The sequence below is a fragment of the Notechis scutatus genome, chromosome 2, assembly GCF_049901735.1.
Source record: "Notechis scutatus isolate UNSWTSFEM ecotype Mainland chromosome 2, rNotScu1.2, whole genome shotgun sequence".
Taxonomy (NCBI): Eukaryota; Metazoa; Chordata; class Lepidosauria; order Squamata; family Elapidae; genus Notechis; species Notechis scutatus.
In genome coordinates this window covers 191,225,046-191,251,146 of record NC_142010.1, presented here as the reverse complement: position 1 = coordinate 191,251,146, position 26,101 = coordinate 191,225,046, and the positions used below count along the sequence as shown (strand labels likewise).

At 35.7% G+C, this 26,101-nt stretch overlaps 1 protein-coding gene across 1 annotated transcript in view; it reads left to right on the top strand.

The window, feature by feature from the left end:
• The window catches only part of CNTLN (centlein), a 197,859-nt gene that overhangs the window by 14,830 nt on the left and 156,928 nt on the right, over positions 1-26,101 (top strand). The window contains exons 2-3 of the mRNA XM_087957652.1: positions 1,755-1,843; positions 20,501-20,585. Coding sequence (XP_087813778.1) covers positions 1,755-1,843; positions 20,501-20,585 — 174 coding nt within the window. The remainder of the gene's footprint in view (positions 1-1,754; positions 1,844-20,500; positions 20,586-26,101) is intronic.

Below are 26,101 nucleotides of genomic sequence, written 5' to 3'. Positions count from 1 at the left end.
TGCATGAAGAATAGAAAATTTGTGTGAATTTAATATATACCTTAAAAAAAGAAATATCTTTCTGTGTTTCATTTCCTTTCCCTGGCATTTCACCTTTACAGTCAATAATCAATCTATTGTATCTTTATATTTGGCATAATTATATGTAGCAGAATTACTCTGCCCCAGGGGAAATGAACTCAAACTAGTGATTCCTATAAAGTGTGTTTGTGTCAGTTGATTATTCTAGTAATTAAACACTGTAAATATTTTAAATTGAGAAAGTAATGGTTATCTTCAATATTATTTTATAGAGTGAGCCATCAGAAATAGTGTATGTTGAGAATCTGCTCAAAACTTTCCAGGGAAAGGCTCAACTGCTGATGTCTGAATGGCCAAGTTATTACAAAATTAGTGTCTACACATTATGAACAAAATATTTAGATTATTTTGAGAGAGCATACCTTTTAATATGACACAGAATCTACTCTCTTCCCATGATGATGGCAGAACCATATTTAGTATTAGCAAGACACAGGTGCTTAGTTGTACTTTATTGCCACATGTCAACATGATGGTGATGAGGTATAATTATTTTCACTGTTGAGTGAAAGACTATTCCATTGTTTCTCTCTTTCAAAATTGTCTCTTGGTATGAAACTTGACCTGCAATCATTGCAGATGCTTTGCTGTGCAGTAGTGGGAAGAGCATCTCACTTTCAATATAGTTGTCAAACCATTCTAAATTTTATGTTTTATGTCTGTCTTTTTCCATTTTTCATACACGTTCCCACAGTGAGCAGATTCTGTTTTTGACATGCAGTGCTAGAGTGAGTAATTTTGTTTTTAATAAGAAAATTTGGGGGAACTTCCAAATGATACCTGTACAGATATATTTTTAACTGCTCAAGACAGACTTCCGATGACCTTTCTGTTCTGTTAACATGCACTTGGTAGGCTGAGTAGTCCTTGGATACATTGAAGATTGATACATCCTAGGCTCTGCCAATTTCAGACTAGAAGTGCAATTTTATTTCAGATGATATTAGTAGAACCTAAGAACAAGTTTCAAGATATGCTATTAAGACTTAATAGTGTGAAACATTTTATAACATATATGCAAAAAGTAAAATCCTGTAGAACTTCTTAATCAGATGACAATAAACCATATATTTTGATAATCAAAATAATATTTAATAGAATATTCTAGCATTTTTGTTTCATTAAAGCCGTTTAGATATTGTTCAGTAATTGTTTAGTAATTAACCCTGAAACTTTAGACACATCTCCAGATGATTTTCCCAATATATGTATGTGGATATGAGGAAGTATTAGAACAAGATTCAACCTTGAAACTCCAAATAGCTTTTTCATAGTTTGAGTAGCCAAGAATCTCATGAGAAGACAATACTATTTTCTATTATTATTATCTCTTTTATTCATTAAACATGAAACTCAATCAACTGAACATTTAAAAATATATCACAAATACCAGTGACTGGTGCTAATGGTTGATATGGGTTGCTGCCAGCATTCTAGGTATCAACTAAGTATCTAGAACCCTGGGAGCAACCCGTATCAACCATTAGCACCAGTCACTGGTATTTGTGATACATCATCATCATCGTTGTTGTTATTGTTATTGTTCTTATTTTTATTTCAGCCTTACCACTGGCAAAAGCAATCCAGGAGTATACCACAATCAGTAGTAGTGAATGCCATCTAAAACTGGTGTGTTGCCATCTTTAATCTTTTTCATGTTTTGTTTTATTAAGGCTGATAAAGAATTTGTATGGTCTTTATGGAAACGTCTCCAGGTTGCAAACCCAGATGTTACTCAAGCAATCAGTTTGGTTGTGGAAAGGTAAGCACTGCAGGATTATTTTTTTAACTATGCATTTCATGTCCCACTATATAAGTAAAGAAACTTAGCAGTGCTATTCCTGAAATTAAGATGTAATTTCCTAAGATATATTCTAGATATCTGGAAATTGAAAGTAGCTAAGTAGACAGCTATGTCTTCTAATTTATTCAAACATTCAACACATTATACTTGTTAGAGGGTTGTAGTCTAAGCCATCCAGTTTAAAAATTCATAGTAAATTTTCTTCTAATCTGGTGTGTTTTAGTGTAAATGGAGATAAAGATATAAATGTAAGTACAATGACACTGCTTTCCTGGGTAGACTCCCGTGTTGGCAGAAAATTATCTTAGTGTAGCTTTTTCCTTGGCTGTGTTCCATCTGTGAAGTGGAGGTTTATAGGGATTTGGCATAGATCTTCATTCAAAGCCACATGGCTTTCTTAATACAACTGTCCAATAACTGTTCTAACTATTACAATTTCTAGTCTGGAACTTGTTATATCTTATTTCTCCCATGATGACAAAAAAAGAAAGTCTGCCTTCTGTTTTTTACTCTACCTAGAATTAAATTTTCAAACACTAGATATGGGTACCGTATTTGCCGGCGTATAAGACGACTTTTTTGCCCTGAAAAAGATGCCTCCAATTGGGGGTCGTCTTATATGCCGGGTCGCCTTATACGCCGGCAAATAGTAATTGGGAAGCACTGCGGCTGCCCGCGGCTGAGGCACTTTGCGCACCGTGGAAACGAATCCCGTGAAGCCGAAAGGAGCAGCCAGCCTTCTCCCAGCTCCCAAGGAAACGAGGCTCGCACCGCCCGAGCTCCGCTGAGGTATCCGGCTGGGGCTGTCAGGAGTTGTTACCGCTGGCGCGCTCCGCGCGGCTCCAGTCCCGTGTTGCCTCGGGAAGGGAAAGGCAAAACCAGGAGCCGCTGCTGCCATTGCAAAGCGCCGCCGCAGCTCTTCCTTTTTGCCTTTCCCTTCCCGAGGCAACGCGGGACTGGAGCCGCGCCAGCGGTAACAACTCCTGACAGCCCCAGCCGGATACCTCAGCGGAGCCCGGGCGGTGCGAGCCTCGCTTCCTTGGGAGCTGGGAGAAGGCTGGCTGCTCCTTTCGGCTTCACGGGATTCGTTTCCACGGTAGACAAAAGTGCCTCAAAAAAAAAAAGTGCAAAAGTGGAAGGCGTGCGGAAGAGGGGCGAGTATATAACAAACTATATTTTGAGTGGAAATGTTGGGGGGTCGTCTTATACGCCGGGTCGTCTTATACGCCGGCATATACGGTAATCATTCTGCAAGAACATCTTCAGGCTTTCTTTTCTTCCTGCATGTACTTAGGACATATTGGGACTATATTGTCTTGTTAGTTGATGCATATATGAATTAAAATTATATAAGGTAAGCAGTAGTTTTACAAATACCTTTTAAATGTATTTTTAGATAAATAGATAAAAGATAGGCAAGTAGGCGTCTTCTAAAAATGTCTAAAGATAATAAACTTTGCTAAACTTTGCTACATCATGTTGGACATGCAGATGAAATTGGGGAGAGAGAAATTTCCTCAAGTAACACCTCCCTCCCCATGTAGAGCTTTGAAGGTCAAAACCATTAATATGGAAGTAATGAGGCTTGGTCACTCTTACTGTCACAAGTTAGGCCTTAAAAGCATTCACACTCATGTTTGGTCAAGTTCATCTTTTTTTTAGAATAATTTTATTAAAATTTCACAGGTCCTTCCTAAGTTTCTTCATCTCACCATGAAGGTATTGTGAAAACTCCCTGTCTTTTGTTTAACCATTTCCTAGTATTATCTCTTCCCTTTTTCTCTCAAGGTTATCCTCACATATTATACTTGAGACTGTATCCAGTAGCATCAGTATTTTCAACCACTTATTTTTTTTTTTTTTGCTGAGACATTTATATTTCAATAAATGACTTATTCTTTAAGCAGTGCATATATTTTATAATACATTAACTCCCAACATAAATTTGGGAGATAAAAATATTATTATGCATATTCTGATATAATATTTTAAAATTAATATGTAGATGTAAAGATTAAAAGTTGAAAGATGATTTTATTACATATACTTAAATGATATTACTATTGTTATTAGTATTGTACATTCAAATATTGAATAATTAAATCATGAAGGATTATATATATGGTAGAGCAAATACTAACATGTCAATAATTTCAATTTTAATATTTATAATATTATAACTATGTATTATTAATGTAACTAATATTATCAATATTTTCACTATTATTATGTATCAAAACCAATTATACCCAGATACATGTATTCAATACTTAAGTATATTTAGGGCTTCCGGTTTGAGTTTCTTCAGTGACAGACCGAAATTCATGATCGTGCGCGGTTTCAATCCGTGCTTGCCGCCGGAGCGCCCCGAGCCGGCTGGATTCAGGACTAAGCCATCCCATAGAGGTGGTGAAGAGGGGGGAGACTGCCAGCAGGGTCGAGGAGAACCGCATCTCTCCTCCTCAGCTGGCCATTACTCCCTTTCCCGAAGGCGGTTGCAGCGGTGCTCAGAAAAGAATGTGCAGGAGAAAGATAAGAAGAGAAAGTTTTGGTTGACCGGGTTAAACTGAAAAAGCAATAATGTAAGGTACCCTGGAATTTGAACTATAAAAAAATAACATTGTTCCCAAAGAAAACTTTGAAGCAGCGAAGGAGAGAGGGAAGGGAAAGGATTTGGCTTTTTTTTCTTCCCTTCCTTATACTGACAGCTAAGAGATTTAAGTAAGAAATTGACAAAAATCCACTTTGATATCAGTAGGCATTTAAGCTAAAAATAAAATGTCAAAGGGATAATAAAGACTTTTGGATACTCAAAAACCTTTAAAAGCAGGAAAGGAGAGAAAAGGAAAGAATAAAAGGACAGGATCTGGAAAAATGGAGGAGACTGCCTGGAACTAAAAGGAACTTACAGTGAAACCTTAACAAGATTCCTAAAAGATACATTTTAACTGAAACTTTGTAACAAAATAATAGAACCCCAGGAAGAGAAAGTGGAAAAAAGAAGCAAGAAGAAACAGCTTTGGATTATTTGGATTACTTGGTGATTTTTGGATTTTTGGCTATTGGATTTAAATGACTAAAATCAATTGGGTGGTTGTTTAAAAGTGTTTAAAATAGCATCACTTTTAGAAGAACTGAAAATGGAACTTAAAAAACAGAATGAAGATGCACAAGAAGGAAGAGGTTCTTTTGGCTTCATATTTCAATTTTTAGAAATGGAGATCTGGAACTATGAGAAACAACAAGAAATGCTTGTAGAACAAGAAGGTTGGGACAAAGAAGAAGCCATCTTTAATGATCAAGTAATTTTATGTGGGGGGAAAAAGGAAAGGGGGGAAAGAGAGTGAAAAGTTTAAGATTTGAAAAAACAACCAAAAAAAAGAAGAAGAGTTTGAAAAATAATTACAATATTAGGAAGCAACAGAAGAGAGAATTAGAAGTAGAGAAACAAGGGGGCAAAAGGGGAGGGAGAAGAAGAGGGGGAAGAAGGAAAGGAAAAGAAGTTATAAAAGACAGGAAAAAGATATAGAGAAACAGGGAAAATGTATAAGGAATGAAAGTATAAGCCTATTTAGAGATAATGGGTGAAAATTTAATTGAAAAAGGGATTCTGCAAAGGTACATAAGATAGTATTGTTATATTAGAAATAAAAATAATGTTTGTTAATAAATAAATGAAATAAAGTGAATGAGAGAAAGTGAATGAAATTAGGAAAGGATGGGAACATTTTAATTATTAATGATATATAAAAATATAAGTGAAGAAAAATATGGAAAAAAAGAATTAATTATGGAAAGTTTATAAGTGTTCACAAGGAAGTATGATGTTCAATTGAAAAGAAATGTTAAAGATGTTAAGATTCTAACTAATATTAATGATAGAATTGAATTGGAATGGAATGAGTGTTTTATTTACTGTTGTTTATATATGTGTGTGTGTGTGTGTGTGTGTGTGTGTGTGTGGTATTCAGCTTTGTTCGGGTATTTTCCCACGTCGTTATAGTTGTGCTTTTAAAGTTGTAGCAACATGTAGGCAGGACCCCTACATAAGAGGTACTACAGACAAAATCAGTAAGATACTACACAGGCATCACATCAAGACTGCCTTCAAAACAGACAGAAAAATAGCAGCCATCCTTAGAAACCCCAAAGATAAAATTGACCTGGAAAACCAAGGCATATACAAAGTCCCCTGTGCATCATGCCCAGCCACATACATTGGACAGACCAATAGAATAAGTACCCGCCTGGATGAACACAAAAATGCAGTAAAAAAGCTGGAACACACTACACCAAGCTGGGTCTCATTTGCACATATGCCTGTATTTACTAAGATCTAAGTCAGGTTCCTTGCGATTATTTCCCAATGTGCATGTCTGGTCTGGAATAGGTCAAAATTAAATAACCTGCACTCCCCAATCGTACAACTGGAATCATGTGAGTCCTTGATGCTAGCCTCGGGCAGTGTTTCTCAACCATGGTAACTTTAAGATGTACATATTTTTTTATTTTTCATTTATTTATTTATTTATTTTTGTCAATTGCTTACAAGATAATAGGTATAAGTAAAAACATAGTTATGAATACATGGATACATATAAGAAAAATAAAAAAAAATAAAAGAAACAATAGGACAGGGAAGGTAGACCCATTGGTGCGCTTATGCACACCCCTACAGACCTCTAAAGAAAGGGCTGAGGTCAATAGTAGACAGTCTAAGGTTAAAGTTTTTGGGGTTTGGGGAAGAAACACTGCTCTGGGCTTAATTGGATGCGATATTCTAATTATAAATTTTTACTTTCTCCCTTTTGAGTTGCTTTCTTTAACATAAAATTAAAGACATATCATATATACGCAGGTAAGACATGAATTTTTGGTACCAACATGTGCTAAAGATTGGGTTCAGGTTTTCCACGGATGAACTTAACCATGCATAAGTGCAGTGATACTTTTTAAAAGTATTTCCTAATGTAGTTCAGGTAAGCCTATCTGTGGGTAAGCAGACCCTCAATTTTTTAAAATCAAAATACCATGAAACGTGGATAGGCTAATCTGTGGGCAGCCACATTTTTCATGGTATTTTGGTTAAAAATTTGAGGATCTGTGTAACCTACATTTCCAGACAGTGGCCACTAGTCTCCTATTTGGAAATTGTTAAATGAATCAATTAAAAAATTGGAAACCATTTGCAGTAACCTGATACATGCTGAAATGTTAAAAAGTAGTGTGAATAGGTAATCTCAATTAGTTTTACTTAAACATTTATAACCCAGTACAAATGCTCAAGACTGGAATTTTATCATTGTCTTACTCTGAAAGGAAGGATCCCTAAACTTATTGTCCAATTAATTTTCAAATATTCTGTATAAAGTATATGTATGCTTTCTGTTGTATAAATTTCTGGATTGCCTAGGAGAAATTTCTAGTCAAAGCAGGTTTTAGGGAGGACAGGTGAACAATATATCAGTATGCTGTTTTACAATTTCTAGCATGTTTATACCTGTTCCCTTTACGTTGCCTTTTTTATTGAAATCAGCCTTTGACACTATTCCTAGGAAAAGACGTTAATGGAAGTTGTTTCATCCCTTTTTTAGATCAGAGGTTATTTTGCCTAATTATGATGTTGCAAAAAAATAATAATTATACAACTTAGGTGTGGTAGCAGATATCTCAATCCAGAATGCTTATCATTTTAACTAAGGTAGAATCCATCCCCCTAAACTGAATAATAGGCAGCTGCCTATGCTTCTTTACGTTGATGACACAGCTACTCTCCTTCTAACTTGGATTGGCTTCAGAAGAAATCTACCAGCTCTTGTGGATTATTCCGGAGAAAAGGAGCTTACAAATTATGTTGTTTCCCAAAGCATTGAGATACCACAAATATCAATGGAGATAACATCTTAGACAGATTTCATCTTCCAAGAATCTGTGTAGCATTCCAGTCCTTGGAAATCTGGTGTGAACAGATTTAATTGCATTTTTATTTTTGATGCAATGAATAACTGCACACAGGCCATATTGAGCTTCTTTCAAACCAAAGGTGGCAAGAATCTATCTGATGCCATAAAGCCAAATCTTTAACGCTCAACACATTTCTAAATGTTGTTTGATTATCACATATTGTATGTGGATACAAATATTTAACAAACTTAGATTTCTAAGAGAGCTGTTCGAAGTAGCTTGCTATGCTTGTTTAGAAACCAACTGCAAGACAATATGGGTGACACATTAATCTAATAAATAAAATAAAAATAATAAAATAAAACGATCCCCATCGAATCCAGAATCTGCATAAGCTGACTATTTCTGGCTCACTTGTTTAACAATTTCCTTTTCTAGCAGTTGCTGCAATCCTTTCTGATAAATTTTCTTCTTCCTGGAAAGCTATAATGCATGGGTGTCAAACTAGATCACGTCATGTGACGTATCATGACATATTGTGATGTTTTTTGCCTTTGCAGAGCTGGGGTGAGCGTGGCCTGCATATGATGCATCCAGCCCGCAGACTGCCAGTTTGATACCCCTGCTATAATGGCTTTCTCAAGTAAAGCTCTCCTAACTAGGGTATTAGCCACTAGCAGAGATGAAATAGGTCCTCGATATTGGCAAAATATGAATAAGAAATATTTTATGCCAGGACATGATCTACTTAATACTTGCTCAACACGCTATGGAATTTTTCTTTAGCTTACTTTAATGTTTTCCCTCTTCAGTTTTGTACCTTTTTCGCAGATTGAACATGCAACTGCATTCCAACTGAACCTGAAACCCTAACCTACCTATTTATCTGATGTCCTTTTTACAGCAACTTGTGCCTAGTTTCCATAAGCCCTTGCTAATAGCAATTTTGTTTTATTTTGAGAACAATTTAATTTGCTTCCTATGATGGGACTAGAACCATAACATCTTCCTCAAGCAATTCCCCCCTCCCCCCATATATAGAGGCAGTATTTCTTTCAGCTACTTTTGCTTTATGGAGGAAATTACTCTTTTAACCCTTAGGATGCCACCAATATATAATTCAATGTACACCGTGTTAATCCACTTATCTTAAAAGTTTTGTAAGATTTTTAAATTCGTTTTTATATAGGTAGTCTACTATTTGCATCTGTAGCGTTATAGTGAACTATATCTTTTCTTTTTATTGGTTTTATATGTTTTTTTAGTTTGAACTTTGCAACTTTCGTATTGCAAATGTGATGTTAAGGGAAATGGAAGAGCAAAGAAGAAATGCACCCCACTGTATATAATGCCTGGACTGATATATACGTTGACAGTTAAAAACTCTGTCCCAGTAGTGCTCTTAATTGTTTATTACTATAAATATGCAGAGCTAAGAAACTTTAAAGAGAAATATTTGATGAATACAGTCACTTAGTCTAATCATGTTGTTAAATCAATTAATGCTGCAATGCACTTTTATTTGCAGTACTTTTAAAGTATCTTTTTATCTGAGAGATTATAATGAAGGTGTGGTACTTGAGAATCTTTTGGGAACATACACCTTTGTACTGGTTTGATGTCAGGCTCCTTAATATCACACAAAGAAAAGTAACTTTTCCTATTCAGAATACTTTTATGTTCCCAGACTGGGACTGAACTGCCCTAAAAATTTTAAAATGAAACAGGATCATTATTGCGTGTAATGTTATTTGTGAGATACACAAAACAGACCTCACTTTTCAGCATTCGTTGCTGAAGCTACGATTCTTTGGCTTAATTTTCAGGTACAAACAAAAAATACCTTTAGTGTGCAAATAAGAAAAGCCTTTGAGAATATGCTAAACCCTCTAAGTATTTTTAAACAAGCCACTATATATCTATGCTCGTATACTTTCCAACTACTTTAAATACCATTGATCTTTGAATTATGTAACAAACAGTACAGTATTCTGTTTCTACCTCATTTGCCTTTGAAACTTTTTTTCAACAGTTAAGCACAAATAAATATTTAATAATTAATTCTGAACACTTGTATTTAGCAATAAAAAAGCTGGAGGCATTTTTGAAATATAAAAATTGCTTCTAGGAGACGACACCTAGCAACATACAGTTTTGAAATCAACTTCACCATTTGGGAAATCGTCTCTTTCAGGTGCCTAATTGACATGAGCCTGGGAGACCAAATCTCTATTCCAGCTATGTTAGACATTTCTTAAATAAAGTTTCCATTGCTAAATATGAACAAGCGGAGTAATAACTGCTAAGGCATAGACATTTTCAACTTTTCATATTCCAAACCCCACCAATTACACTATTAAAGAACCATGGACCCATAAAATAGAAATTTTAAAAAATCCCTTTTTCTGACGAAATTAGATATTATGCAGTGTTTTGGAATAATTCAGAAAACATTTCGGATCATACAGAAGCATGAATATTTAATTATTTTTTTATATTTCATGTTTCTAGAGTACCAATATTTCTCAAAGAGTATAATTGATGTATAAAACATCACATAAAATTAATATTAGAATATTAAAATGTATTTACAGTTTAAAAATTAAAAAATTATGAGATTGGAGAACAAAAGAAAGTACAGTATTTATCGATAACACGCACTTTTTTCCCCTGAAAATAGGGGGCAAATGATGTATGCGTGTTATACGCCGATATAATGTTAAGAAGCCTTCGGTGAATGCTGCTGGGATCGGGATCAAGGACACAAATGAAAGAAGGGAGGGAGGAAGCAACCGAAGCCTGTCCTTCTCTCTGGGTCAGCTCTCTCGCTCCTCCACCAGCACAGGAAGAAACTGCTTCAAAGAAGCGGGGGGCTTTTCCTGTCGCCTCTCCCCACCCCCACCCCGTCCGCCCGCCCGCCCGCCCGCAGTGCTCCGTTCTGCCTGCCTGCCTTCGTTAATGGTTGAATCGGAACAGCTTCGGCTGAGTAAAAGAGGCGAATAGTTATTATTCTCAGCCGAAGCTGCTCCCAAACAACCAGAAACTAAGGCAGGCAGGCAGAATTTTTTAAATTTTTTTTCCTGAAATTTCCCCCTTAAAATGAAGATGCGTGTTATACGCCTGTGCGTGTTATACGCCGATAAATACGGTATACAGCATCAGCAGAAAAGTAAAAGAATGGAAATGAAAATGGGCTAGTCACATAGCAAGAGGAACTGATGGCAGGTGGACTAAGGCAGTTACAGAATGGATTCCACTTGTGTCCACAAAAGAATGTCCACAAAAGAGATCTAAAACAAAATGGATTGTTGACATCAGCAAATATTGTGGCCCCAATTGGCAAAAGAAAGCTCAAGACCATATTGATTGGAAACATGCACAAGAGGCCTTCATTCTGCAGTGGATAGACAATGGCTAGAATGAGGAGATGCTGTGCAGGTGAGGAACAGTGCAAGCCAGAAAAAATGTGTGAAGGTGTGGAAATTATGAAAGAATGTTGAAAATGAAGATCATATGAAGATCATATAACTGCAGTAGCACCCAGTAATACTGAAGCTGCCACAACTTTTGTTCTTGTTCATTCCGTAGTCATCTCTACTGTAATGCTCTTTACATGGGGCTACTCTTCAAGAGCATTTGGAAGCTACAGCTGGTTCAGAGTGCAGCAGCATGAGTAATTCTCCTTCCCTCAAAAATGGCCCCTGTAACACCACTGCTGAGAGCTGCATTGGCTGCCTGTCTGCTTCCGGATTCAATTCAAGATTTTGGTGATCACCTTTAAAGCCCTTCATGGTATGTTTGGGTCCAGGTTACTTGAGGGGCCATCTCACCACACTGGGATTGGCCTGTACCACTTGTGCTGGCAGTGGAGGCATACTGTGAATCTCAGCAGCCTGATTATTCTGGCTGGCGGGGTCCAGGTGGAGGACCTTCTCTGTTCTTGCTCCTGCCCTCTAGAACCTCTTGCCCCCTCCTGATGTGAGGTTGGCCCCAACCCTTCTATCTTTTCATAAGTACCTAAAGGTGTCAGTCAGCTTGGGAACCCAGTGGAGGAACAGCGCAATGGAGGTGGTTGATTAAATAATAACAGGATTTTTTTCTTGATTAACTGGGTTTTCATTTGTGTTTGAGATATTTATATCAACTAATAGGTATTGAAGTATAATGGAAAGTGTTCCTTAATTATGAGGTGGAAAAATTTGAAGATGGTAAGATACATTATGTTCACTTAAATATTGGGAAAACAGCCCTAACAAAAAATTTACAACGAAACACAGTTTTTTTACCAATAGTTTATAGCATTAACATTTTTAATCCCGTTTATTTATTTACTTACTTATTTATAATATTGTCCATAGACTTCCTTCAAGTATGTGTGTTTCTAGGTATTCAAGAATGTTGTTTTTGTTTCATAGTAACTTATGAAAGATAGTTTGCAGTGAAGTTTAAGCACAAGAAAAAAACCAAACAATCTCTTCAAACTGCTCGGTATACTGGATTTTCTGTATGTGAATAACTGCCTGTTTTGCAACTGAATGTTTATATTCATGAGCAGAAAATCTTTGTTATTTTTAAATGTCCTATTCTCTAGGGAAGTTGGATTATGTCTAGTAAGGTCTAGAAACGATTTAGCTTTGTGAAGACTGAGCGAAGAGTGCAATTCGCTCTTTCTTTTTAGTTAGGGCCGAGTGTTATGTGATCTGAACAAACTACTGCATCCTTCTGAGGTAAGAGAGAAGCAGAATACAACGACAGGACAGAATTTAAATTTTACATGAATTATTTCAGATCTTCTGGCAGCATATCAAATGAATCTATTTGTATTAAATCATTTAGCAATGCACATTGATTAGGCTGCTATACATGGAGTAATTTAATCAATGTGAGTTTGTCATGTATCAAATTTCTTCTTCAGTTAATCAACATATATAGCACACTGTCATACAGACTGATTAACATATTGTCACTGGATTAAAATATGAGATTAAACTAGAGGACATGAATCTGAGTAAATCTAATAATAATAAATGCCTAGTTTTTTAGCTTTCCAAAATGTTGTATGTAAGTACATCTTAATACAGATTATAAAATACATGTTTTGGTCACATCGTATAGTTACTGCTTAGTACCCTGAATAAAAAAACCATGGCATTGCATCTAAGGTCAAGGGATTGTGACAGTTCAGAATTGATGAACATTTAATACCTTGTTTCATTAAAAATTCTCAGAACATTGAACATAAGTCAACATTCCATGGAGAAGGAAATATTACGCAGCTTGTATGTGTTCATATCTGCATATCGGAGCACAAAATATTGACATGATAATTGCAGTCAAGCCTGACTGAACAGTGGCCTGTGGGAATTCAGCTGGTGTTGTACCAACTGGATGGCTGCTCAGGACACAGTTTGAAATGCAAGGTGCAAGTTAGCATTTTATTCAGCACAAGCAGGCATCATTTAAAAATCCTTGGGGGAAACCCCGGTGATGTGCAGATGTTAAAACAGTCTGTTCTGAAGCACTGATCTTTTGAACACCGTAAGAAACTTGTGTATTTTATATGAGGAAGTGCTTTCCAAATTAAGAAGAAAATACGATGCTTAAAGTGTTCGTGCTAGTAATTGAAACCATAATCTCTACAATATAAAACATGCATAGCTGTAAAAGCATAATTTTAGACATTTGGCTTTTAAGTGTAACCAGTTTTCTTCTTTGCTTCTTTGCTACTATATATAAAACAACATGTAGTGAAGTATATAATGCAGAACAAGTTTATAGCTGTGTAACCAAATGTTTTATTTTATTACAAAGTAAAAACATAATTTGTAGTCACCATATCTCATTAAAACATTAACAGTATTAAAAGAAATAATATTTCTTTTAAATATTTAGACACAGATATATATATATATATATATGTGTGTGTGTGTGTGTCTATGTGTATCTGTATCAATGTCAGTTATATTTAGTGAAATTAACAGTATCAATCTTTACGTTTTTTAAACATTTCTTTCCAAATTCTTGCAAGATTTTTAAAGTGAAATTTTATGCTTAAGATTTATTAGCTGAGAAGCTAGGGTATTCTGCTGTAATAGAAGAACTCCTATCTTAGATATTCACAAGTGTGGGATGGGAAAACATAGTAAGAACCTTTCATTTTAGAAAACGCTAAATGAAACTCAGCCTTGTTTTCCAGGTACGAAAAGTCTTATGTAGAAGCAACTCAACACCTCTGCCACCATGTCTTATATTACTTTTGAAATCCTAAGGGAATACAGTTTTTATAATTCAATTATTCAATTCTAATATGATATTAGCATGGCTTTTTGACCAAGAAATGGTGTGATTTCCACAGATAGCCATAAATTATGTTTTGCAAACTACATTGGCTGGGTTCACAGACTAAGGTAGCCTACCAATTATAAGTTAGTCTCAAGTTTGTCTTGCTCTTGTGCTTGAGAGAGGGATAGTTAAAACCTCTGGCATTTATGAAGACTGATGTGCACTTCTCTTAAATTAATAAATTTCAAATTTGTAATTATATCTTATTGAAGTGAAAAATGCTGTCCTAAACTGTTGTGAATACACTTTGTAAGTGTAGGGAAAAGAGGAGGGTTACAAAAGAATAAATATATCTCAATAACTAATCTTTCATAGAACAGGGTATTTCACTCTATAATAGTTTATAGGCTTCTATATTTTACCCTTGCTTCTTCTAAAAGAGTATATTCAAAATATCACACGAAGTTTTTAAAGAGCTTATTTCCCTCCTGTTCCTCCTAATTTTCCTGTTTCTTTGGGATAAAAATAGAAATAATTAGTGTTTGTCTCAAATGCATTGTTTTATAAACATCAGTTACTTGGTTAACAAATTTGTCAAAGCCACACACAAAAAAGAAAGGAGCTATCCATTTGAAAAACTAGTGTTGCTTCTATACAAGCCCCCACCTCTAGTACATGCATGGTGATATTCCAGGCGCCCTTTTTATGAAAACACCTCTGCTTTTGATTTCTTCTTGACAAACTCCTCCTCCTTCATTGATGTGTGATGAAATGCTTTTGGGGGGATTTCCTAGATTTGATTATTTTATATTCTCATTCAGATGAAATTGTACCAGTGATGTTTTCTCTGTTACGATAATCAGTGTAAAATATAAGCTTTGAATGCAGAAGAACCAGATACAGCATTTGTCATCTCCAGTCAAAGCTGCAAAAATCTTACTATTGCCAGCAGAAATGAGAAAGATGGACCACTGATCTGACTTGGCTACATGCTTAGCCAGTGCATATTTAGGGATTGTTCAGGTTTTTTGTTTCAGGAAAAGTATACTTATTTCATTAGAATTAAATCCTTAACATACATATCAGTTCAAAATGCATCTTCTTTTCTTAGAGCAAGATTTTGATGAAAAGTAAAAGATATGTCTATACAGAGGCCTCATTGGATTGCTATTACTACTTTTTACCAGTTAAACTGGTTAATTTGAAGCTGATAAACTGGTTAATTTGAAGCTGATATAATTCAATTTTTGTCTTGATTCATGTTGCTTTGTGTAAAAAGAAATGTAATATATTTCACCACAGCCCCCAATTTATGCTTATATTCATAACTTCTCTTCAACATTATTGCTTTGTATATTTATTACAGAAATGATAATATATTAGGAGTGCAAAATACCTTAGAAAATATCTGTGGTGTATTAGAATCCTCAGGTTCTGTTTTCTCATCTCATTCATTGTTGAATGCTTCCTCATGGTCTCCAATATTTCATTTTTGACAACTCATTAAAAATGGGCCAAATCCCAGAAAATATGATTCTGTCATGTTGTATAATATATAGTGTGGCCCATATGCAAAAGAAAATAGTTACTTAATGGTTTAGAATAATTCATTAGAATTTTTTTTTTTTTAGGTATCAGTAGCTGTTGAAAAGTGACTATGAAAAATCCATGGATTAAATACAGCTCTGTTAAACATTTAAAATAAGCGGTACTTATGGGAAAAGTGATTGGAGCTTAAGCTTGTATAAATTGACAGCCTCTCTTCACTCCATTTTTCATCCTAAAGAAGTCTGCAAATATTCTTAACACACATCATTATTGCTCATCAGTGGTTCTAATTAGCTAAACTGGAGTTTGTCTCAGTCATTGATCATCATCAACTCTTTGACAGTGCATGCAACTATTTTTTCTGATTTGGGTAAACACTTTTTAATGTGTGATAGGCATGCATAGCGTATATTAATTGAAACAACCACAATTTTCCAACAATGCAATTTACCTTTAAAACCAATCTTTAAATCTGCTTTACCCCCTCTTTTTCTGTTTATCATACTTAAAATGAAGCTGTGGGTTCAATGGTATTTTAGAAGCTTGAAGCACAGAACAATATTATTTTGCATCCCTTTTGGGAGCCCCCCTATAATGAGTGTTGGAAGTTATCCTACGGCCACCAGGAGGAGATGCTGATAAAATTCTGTACCAGATTTTAATTTATGCTAAAGGCCTTTGTTCACATTCTCTATATGCAAATTTGGTGGTAAGATTTAGATGGCTATTATGTGTTATAGTGTTAACTGATTCCATTTTCCATGTGCATTTAGGATTTGTTTTACATCTGTTACCTGCAATATAAAAGAAAAATTACGTTGAGTTCATCCAAAACTAAATAAATCTCCCTTCTTTAAACAGAATCCAAGTAAAAAAAAAAATTTCTTAAAATTCTAATTATGTAACATGTGAGGGAAGTTTTAAAGATGCTATAAATAACTCAAATAGAAAATTTAACCCTGTTTATTATATGATTAATGTTATAATTACTGTACTTTGGATATTAACACAGTATACATTCTTTCACTCAACTTTAATCTTTAATTGGATTAACTCACACTAGAAATTTCAGCATTATAAAGATGGGAAAATATGGGCTAGAGACATGCTAGCAAATACCTCTTTTTTCTCACTTGAATAGGGTATCTTAGTAGTACTAAAATGGACTTGTCAATTAAGGAATTTACTGCCACAAATGCTTATCATGTGGATTTTAAAGCATTAAATGTTGCTGTAACAGATTTACCTGTAGTTTTTTGCCACAATATCCATTTTTAAGAGGATGTATCTTGATATTTGATACTAGAATAGAATAGAATAGAATAGAATAGAATAGAATAGAATAGAATTCTTTATTGGCCAAGTGTGGTTGGACATACAAGGAATTTGTCTTGGTGCAAATAATCTCAGTATACATAAAAGAAAAGATACATTCGTCAAGAATCATAAGGTACAACACTCAATGATAGTGATAGGGTACAATAAGCAATCAAATCATACTAGGAAACAGTCAATATAAATCGTAGGGATAGAAGTGACAAAGAGAGATAGAGAAAACTTTCCCCACACTGTTTTCTTTTTGGTTTCGTGTCCCAGTATCATGGGTATAAGTGTAAAATTGGGCTTGAAAAGAAAAAGAAACCCACAGTGATTAAGTCTTTGGATCAGTCTTTTTTGGGGGGGAGGGGAGGGAGGCTCAGTAATGCTCCAGGCTCTGCATTTTTTGATTCCAGAGACTAGTAACAAGGATAACTTCTAGTTAAACTTCACTTCCATGAAGTCAAATGATTCAAATCAAGCTCATAGCCATCATGCAGCCTTTATGGAGATAACATTTGCATGAGCCTCATTCTTTACTGCTTTCATAGGTAATTAATTTATAACCAAAGAGCTGTCTTTCTGAGCAGTGGAATAAAAAATCCATTTGTGAATTAGTATTTTTTCTGGAATATAAATATTCTGTAAAAGAAAAAAATATTTGAAAGACTTAAAAACTTTTGTAAAAACAGTTTAAAACAGATAAAGGGGACAGTTTAAAAGAAGAAAGTTTAAAACAGATAAAGGGGACAGTTATTTTGAAAAAAAAAATACATTGTGAAAGTGCTTTGGAATTTAATTAGACAAACAAACCCTGGGAAGTTCCTTAGGAACTCAGTGGGATTGTAGAAGATAACACTAGGAGTCAACGTATGACAGTTCACACACAGTTCAAGTGTAGCATACACCAATATGATGCACTTTCCACGCTGATATCCTGCATCGGCTTGAACCCCTTAGCCAGGTAGGACTGGATACAGATACAAGTTCAAGAGTAGAACTACCATCAGCCACCTTCTCTACATGGATGTATACTGTATACTAAAATGAACAAGACATTGACTTGCTGATCCACCTGACATGGATTTACAGTAAGGGCATTGGGATATCATTTGGACTGGATATATTTGTCTGAATGATACTCAAGAGTGGTAAGCTATTTAGGACCCATGAGTGAAACTACCAAAAGGTCCCATAGCAGACATACAGACTGGCTATAAGTACTTTGAAATTCACATGGGAAACCATGGGGGCAATCACATGGGAACCATAATGATGAGGCAAGTCACCAGATACCTTGACAGTACAATGAGCTGGCCAAAGTCATAAGATACTCAGAGAGCACAGTGAGCTGCCAAAAGAGGAAAATGAAGACTGCCAATGTGAAGATTCAGAAGCTCCTCACAATGTACAGAGCTTTCTACCCCAAGTTTGCACACAAGCTAAAAAGACAGTGGGCAGGGTCCAATGAGCGTCAGAGTCATTGTCCTGGATGAAACTCAGATTATCCAGGAGTACTTCAGTAAGAGGGCATCCACTGATGAACTGCTGAGAGAATGCCTAAGGCAACAATAGACGTGGGAGGAAGATCAAGCAGAGGAAGTGCCATGGCAATACAAGTCCCTGCATGCAATGTATCATTCAAATATAACCCAATGTGGCTAATAATTGGGAAAACTTATCTGTGACTTGAAAAGACTGGATAAAAGACAGGACTGAGGCACAGCACAAGAAGACGCACTAAGCACCAGAGTCATAAAAGCAGGAGTTTACCTCAGATGGACTGGACCCAAAGTGAGACTGTCCATAGAGACCTCAGAGTCAGTCCAACGTATAATGGCAGGTTATAAGATGCAGGCAGGAACAGCATACACTAAGCAGCATAACCAAATAGGCTGGCATTTTGTACAGGAACATCTGCACAGTGTATGGCTAGATCTTCCCAAGTCCAGATTGTATGGAACATCAAGATTCAGATAGATTGTGGTTAACGATGCAGACATTGTTTCAGTAGACAAGGAACAGAAGACAGTGGTCCTGATAGAGTTACCATTTCCAAGTGACGACAACAACATAAGGAAGAAGGAGTGTGAGAAGTTGGAGAAGTACCAGGACCTGAAAGAGCAACTAGAAAGTCAGAAAAGTAAAGGCCAAAGTGGTCCCAGTGGTGGTAAGAGCATTTAGGGCTGTCGTTCCTGTGCTGCAACAGTGACTCCAACATATCCTAGGAACATCATAGCTCCCTATCCAGAAGAGTGCAGTGCTAAGAACTGCTAAGATACTGTGCAGAATCCTCAAACTTCCATGTCTCTGATAGAAGACCTGAGATAGAAGAAGACACATACAACCCATAGAGATGAAAAGGGAATTTAGAAAGAGAGAATGTTATATATGTAATATTTATACATATTGAAGGCTAAATTTTGTACCAACCTGCAATCATTCAAAAGTCTCGAATTCCGATTGGTGTGTCCAATAAATAGACATGCTTGGCATTATTCTTTAGTAACATCTAGGAAATTACAAGTTTATTTCTTGTGTTTTACAACTTGGTATGTTGATGTTTCAACAAATAAATTGTTTTGGGTTCTTACACTTTCAGTTATGGTTTTTGTAGCTCAGTTGTGGTTTTTGGTTGATTGGGGAAGATTTGTGTAATCCCAGTATAAGGAACTATTTTCCAGTTCTCCTCAGACGCTGTTGCCAGTATTTCTTACTGATGTCCTTTTTCACAGAGTGTCCTGGTTATCACAGGTATTTTTTCTAGGTGAGAAGTGATGATTTTATATGCACTTAGGCCAGGAAAAGTTGATGGAGTATGAATAAATGTATTTAGAAAATGTTAAATCCTAGATATTGTATGCAAACAAGATAATAATTAAAACAATCCAGCAGTATACAATTGTATAATGTTAATAATACTAAATTTTCTGATTTGTGCAGGAATGTAACAATATAAACAATGTAGCAAACCTGATAAATGTTGCTTTGTAATTAGCACTATTTGTTTTTCCTTTCTACTGCTGCATTTATTTATTTATTTTAGTATAAATTATGCCATACTGGTTTTTATTTTTGCCACATCTGGAACTGATATACAGAGTAAGAATCATTTGGGAACAGAATCTCCCTCCCCAGTTTCTTAACAGTTGTTGACAGCATATCTTTCCAGTATACCAAAGAGAAAATAATGATGTTTGTTAATATCTTACTATATTGCCAATATGAAAATAGGATTCCTTTGATATCAATAATGTAAAAGCAGGAAGGGAAGGATTCTTCAGAAATACTTCATCTGGAAGATATTCCATGTATCTTGTAAGTAAGTATATCTAGTTTTGCTTTCATAAACATTACATCATTTAGAATAAAGTTGTCTTCGTTGTTTGCAGATAAAATGTGCTGTCACTTGCCATATGTTCCATGATTAATTCTGCAAGGCTGTCAGCCACAGATAATTTAATTTTCCATGCTCTAAAATGACATTCATTATTGGGACATGAAAAATTCAAATGATTAGCAGCAAATTATGACTAATAAGTGTCAATATATTTTTGTTTTTAGAGAAAAGCAGAAGGCTGAACTCAAGGACAGGAAGGTTTTAGAGATTTTGCAAGTTAAAGACAACAAAATTCAGACACTGGAGCAGGTTAGTGTTTTATTTAAACTAAAGGTTATAACGTTGCTCTAATTTCCTTGAAGCTGTACTACATACATTCTGTTTTCTAATATGTATATAGCTGATTGAGAGCTCAGTTTTCTGAGTATTATTAGCTACTGTTCCTAATTTGCCAGAATCAAAAAGGAGCATGGAGGGATTTGGTTTCATGATATTACAATTTTATCTTTTATTATTTCTTCAGTAAGATCTGATTTGCTAGTAAACTGACCAAATTTATCCAGTTAAGATATAAGTTATTTTCTGTAGTCAATTACTTAATTGGCCTAATTCTACAAGATGATAAACATTTGTGTTAATCTTGGAGCTATCAGGCTTTTTTTCTTTTTACCTCCTATTCTATTACTACTTTCATCTGAACAAATGCTTAAATCGCCAGCTTTTTTTCCAGCAGGTACAAGCAGAAGAAAACTTTATCTGTGCAATAAGAGAAAAAAAATTGAATATAGCCAAATCTAATTTATACTGTTCATCTTATCTTTTTTGCCCTGGCAAATGTATCTTCCTTTTACTGCATTTATATACAACTTCATACTTAGGTTGTATACACGGGTAGAAATACATTCTGATACGGAATCATTTTTGCCTTTTTTAGCAAAAAAAATGATACATCATATGATTTTATCCATCACTTTTCTCCCAGCATTTGCATATCTTAAAAAATCACTTATTTTTCATTTTTTGGAAAACACATTCTACCAAGGCACACCAATCTATCAGGTTTATTATTTCTTGCCACAGTTTTTCTTGTCACAACGTTTCTTGCCACAGTTTTTAAGTGAATCATTGCAGTTGTTGAGTTAGCAACATAGTTGTTAAGTAAATCTGGCTTGCCCAATGACTTCGCTTGTCTGAAGGTTGCAAAAGTGAATCACATGACCATCAGAAATATGAGTCAGTTGCCAAGCATCTGAATTTTAATCACATGTCTATGGGGATGCTGCAACATGAAAAATGGATATAAGTCATTTTTTTCAGTGCCGTTATAACTTGAAATGATCATCTAATATTCTAATATTCATTGTAAATCAGTTGGATACACAGCATCCATCAACTGTTAACGAAGGCTGAGGAAATTATGATTAACATTATTTTGAATTTTGAAAATGTTCTAAAAGTCTAGATAATTGCAGTAGGGGAATGGTTTTTTCAAAAATCTTTTTCACTAGGACTTAGGGTGGCCCTTAGTCAAGTCTCAAAGGCTAAATATTCTTTATTTCTCTGTCTAGGAGAGTAAATTGAATGTAATTTCAGCCCTCAAACCACCACCCTCTGTTTAGTTTGGGCATGTAGATATTAATTGTACTTATTTTATAATCCTGTTATGATCTGTACCAAGGTAAATCTTGATCCAGTTATTTATACCATTTTTTTTAAAAAAATGTAGCAGACTATTGACATCTTGTGGTATAACCAGAGCATTTTACTTTAATTTCATTTCATATTTTTCTTTTTTCATATACCAGGTTTGTATTATAGTATCTAGACAATTACTTACTTCACACATTTTAAATATTTAATTTAAAAAGAGGGAAGTATTTTTTTTATTTTTCCAATACCTTTTTATTGTGTTTGTCTCTCAAAAATGGGATGAAGGACTGAACCACTATCTTATATGGCCAGGAATTGGCATTATATAAATTGCCAGGCAAGAAAGATAGGCGTAAGAGCCCCATGTCTCTTATATATCAGGGTTATGGGGTGGATACCAGGGGAATGGGATGATGGAAAATGACAGCAATTACGGACAATTTTCTCTCTAATATCATGGGGCATGCAAGAGTGAGGAATCAAGTTTCAAGGAGGGGTGATTTGAGGCCTTGATTCTTTCCTATGGTGGGCTCTCAGCCTTCTTTTCGCTTGTTAATAATTATTGTGATAATTTCTTCTATCTTTTTTAACTCAGGAGACTAGAGATTGGATTAAGCTTTTCCCCTTTCCTCACACCTTAATCTACCTATAACATATATTAGGGGAAAATGGGTCTGTAAATGATGTTAATCAAATACAAAGAAGAGCAAAGTTATTACAATAGCTTCAATCTCCAGCCATACAATTGACAATGAACATACTGAAGTAGAAAACAGCTTCTGCTTTTTAGTTTCAAATAGTAAAGGAACTAATAGTCAAGAAATACATCGCACTAGGATAAATTTTAACACCAAAAAAAAAGATGAAGACCTTGGAAAAAATATTCAGATGCTGTATGTATTTATGCCAACAAAGATCAGAATTGTGCAGCAATGCTTTTCCTTTTAACATCCTATAGAAATAGAAATTGGATTTTGAGAAAGTAAGCTAGAACATTGACTCTTTTGAACTTTGGTTTTGGAGAAGACTCTTGAGAATATCAAGCCAAAAATATTGTTCTGACCCAACCCTGTTAACCAGCAAGAAAATCTCAAACAAACGCAGCAACTCAAACCTTCACAGCTTTAATCTACAAATAAACTTCTTTGTAGATAAAATATGGCTTGCAGCCCATTAGTCCAACCAGAAAAGCCTTGACAGAATTCTTCAGATAACCTGGAGTCTCTACACACAATGCTGCATCCTTAGAATGTTTTTGCTTTCTGCAAAAGCAAAAACCTTTTGAAACCAGGCTTATATTCCTGGAGGGAGGGGCCATTACATTGCATCCTTACTCCCAAATTGCCTGTGCTACTCCAGCTGTTCTCTTCTATGAATTATCCTGCGCTCACGCGCACTTGGCACAGGCTCCTCGGGAACCTCCTCATCACTGCTGCCAGCCCCCACAATCCCTGGAGGCAGCAATCCACTCCCCGATGGTCCTGGCCCCTCATCAGAGTCATCGCTCTCCTCAGCCATCTGCACCTGCTGCTGGCTAACCACAACAAATATAGACAAATGGATCAAAGAACAAATCATTTCAGAGTTTTCATTACTAAAGAAAATGACACATTCAAATTATCATTTTTTTCAACATGTATAAAGACATAGCTATCTTAAGTAGTCTGTAGTGCTAGGAAAGGTAGAAAAAGAAAGAAAAAGAAGACAGCCAGTAGCATGGTACATAGACTAAATTGCAGTTGGTAGATACAGTGTTGAAGGATCAAGTTAGCAGATCCTCCTGGAGAAAATCTATATATGTGGGTGCTTATAGTTGATACCAACATAATGGCAATCATCAAATTGCCTTTTTGTTGACATCCACAACAAACTGAAATGATGCCAAAACTACAGCTCATGCACAGTGATGTTCATCATGTTAATGCCATCATGTTTTGCATCTTGATACCAGTGGCAAGTGATTCATGATATTTGTATGATGGCATTGTCAAACGTGTCACTATTTGCTTGCCTGTTATCTCATCTTGTGGACACCGATCGCCTTTTATTTTAACAGAATAACAGAGTTAGAAGGCTCCTATGATTATAAGATCATAGTTGCCTTTTTTGAAATTATAATTGGGAATTTTGTCATTGTGATGATTTTTGTGTGGACGTATGTTAGGACAAAAGTCAATCATGTTGTGGTCACTGTTGGAAAAGGGTTCTTTAATTTGTATTCCGTAAATTGAATTCAAACTATTGCAGAAGATGAGATCAGGCGGTCAGTAATTATGTTTTCAGATATGCTTTTAAATAACTTTAAACATATATGTAACAAGTTGAATCTGCAACTATGGATTGGTGGGGCATTAGGAACAGTGTTATATTAGTGTTACTGTACAGGCTAGAAATGAACAGAGGAATTGACAGGAATTGCCTACCTAACTTTATTTGAATGGAATGAGATTTGGGATTCAGTCCAACATGTAAATGTTATGTGAGAGTTATGTTGATTTATCAATCTGGGTTGGTGGAGAGCTGATTTATGCCTCACTATTGGGATTTTAAGGGGTTTCCCCTCCTTCGTTTTCTTGTTCTCAGTCAGTTATTCCTAGAAGATCATTGTCAGGATGGGAATACATGTTTGGAGCAGTATTTCTCTTTCTTGATTTGCATAAAGACCCAAAGAGCTTTATGATAGCAGCTTTAGATTATTCATAAACAATTACCAGGTAGTCTATGCACATAGACACTTTGATTTAAAGTACTGCAATAAAGAAATTAAACATTATCTTAGAAGTTTTTATGTGACCACTTTTCATTGTCAGTATTTATCTTTTTTTAAAAAAAACTGTTAATGCTAAAGATAGCCACTTGGATGAAGCAGAGGATCTACTCAAAAAAGTATTAAAAGTATCTCTTACCTTGATTTTAATGTGTTTGAAACTTAAAAAAAGATGTCTATGAAAACAGTGTAAATCTTATACATAAATGGCAGTTTTCTCCCATGAACTGTTCAGAGCATCCAGTGATGGGAAGGTGCTTCAGTCCCTTCTAGGAAGGCTGGGCTTAAACTTGAGGACGCTCCTCCTCGTCCACAAGACTCCTCCTTAGCGTCCCCAGTTTTAGCTCAGCCTTTCTTCAGACAGGTTGTATTATTGTTTTCCTGGTCGGAACAGAACATTGGCGATTTAGCTGATTTAGCGGATTTATTTCTCAGGTCAGGTAATACCATAGTTTCTGTCACCAGCCACCCCCCTGGGAACCTCCAAAAGTCATTTCACTCGGTTTTTTGTTTTGTTTTGTTTTTACGTTCCAGCCTCCCGAGGCTAAAGCCTCATAAACGGGGAGGCTTATCTTTCCAATCTGCCCTGAGACTAAAAGCCTCTCCTTTCAGAGACATGCTGCCTTAAACTTCTAAACAAGGAGGCTTATCTCTCTGATCTCCCAGCCGGCTGAGTAAACGCTCTGTCCCTTCGAGGTTTGAAGCTTCCATTTAAAAGTGCAGCCTTTTTTCCTTTTTATTACGAGGCTTTCCCCGCAGAACACCTCAGGGCGGGGAATTAGCCCCTGCGCCTTCCTGCTGAACGGTTTTGCTTTCATCAGGCCGGGCGGTGATAGCTGCTTTCGTTTTCATTCTGCATTTTAAAGGCCGCGTGGTTAAATTTGCTGAGTAATTGTTACTGTCTGTGAGGCAAGTTACCCAACAAGGTTTCCCTTTTTGGGGACCTGGGAAGGGGGAGTCCCTACCACCAGTCCACTGGATGATAGAGGACTTGAACTGCTGGATTCCACAGGCAATAAGTGCAGCTAAACTGATCTAATTATAAGTTACAGACCTCTGTGCCCTCATATAGGTGCCAGGTCTGGAGGGGGGTGTTCTGGTCTCCATATTTGATATTACAAGTGCTTTATTCAAAACTTGACTTGATTGACTTAAATTCTACAAATCTTTAAGTTATTAAAAGATAGATAGATAGATAGATAGATAGATAGATAGATAGATAGATAGATAGATAGATAGATAGATAGATAGATACCCTGTTTCTCCAACAATCGGCCTCCCCAATAGGAAGTCCCAGCATGTTTTATAAGCAAGAAATGAAATTAAGCCCCCCCCAAATTAAGGCCTATATTAAAACATGCAAATGGGGGAATGGTGGGGGCGGCTTGCCGTTAGGAAGTACTTTTGT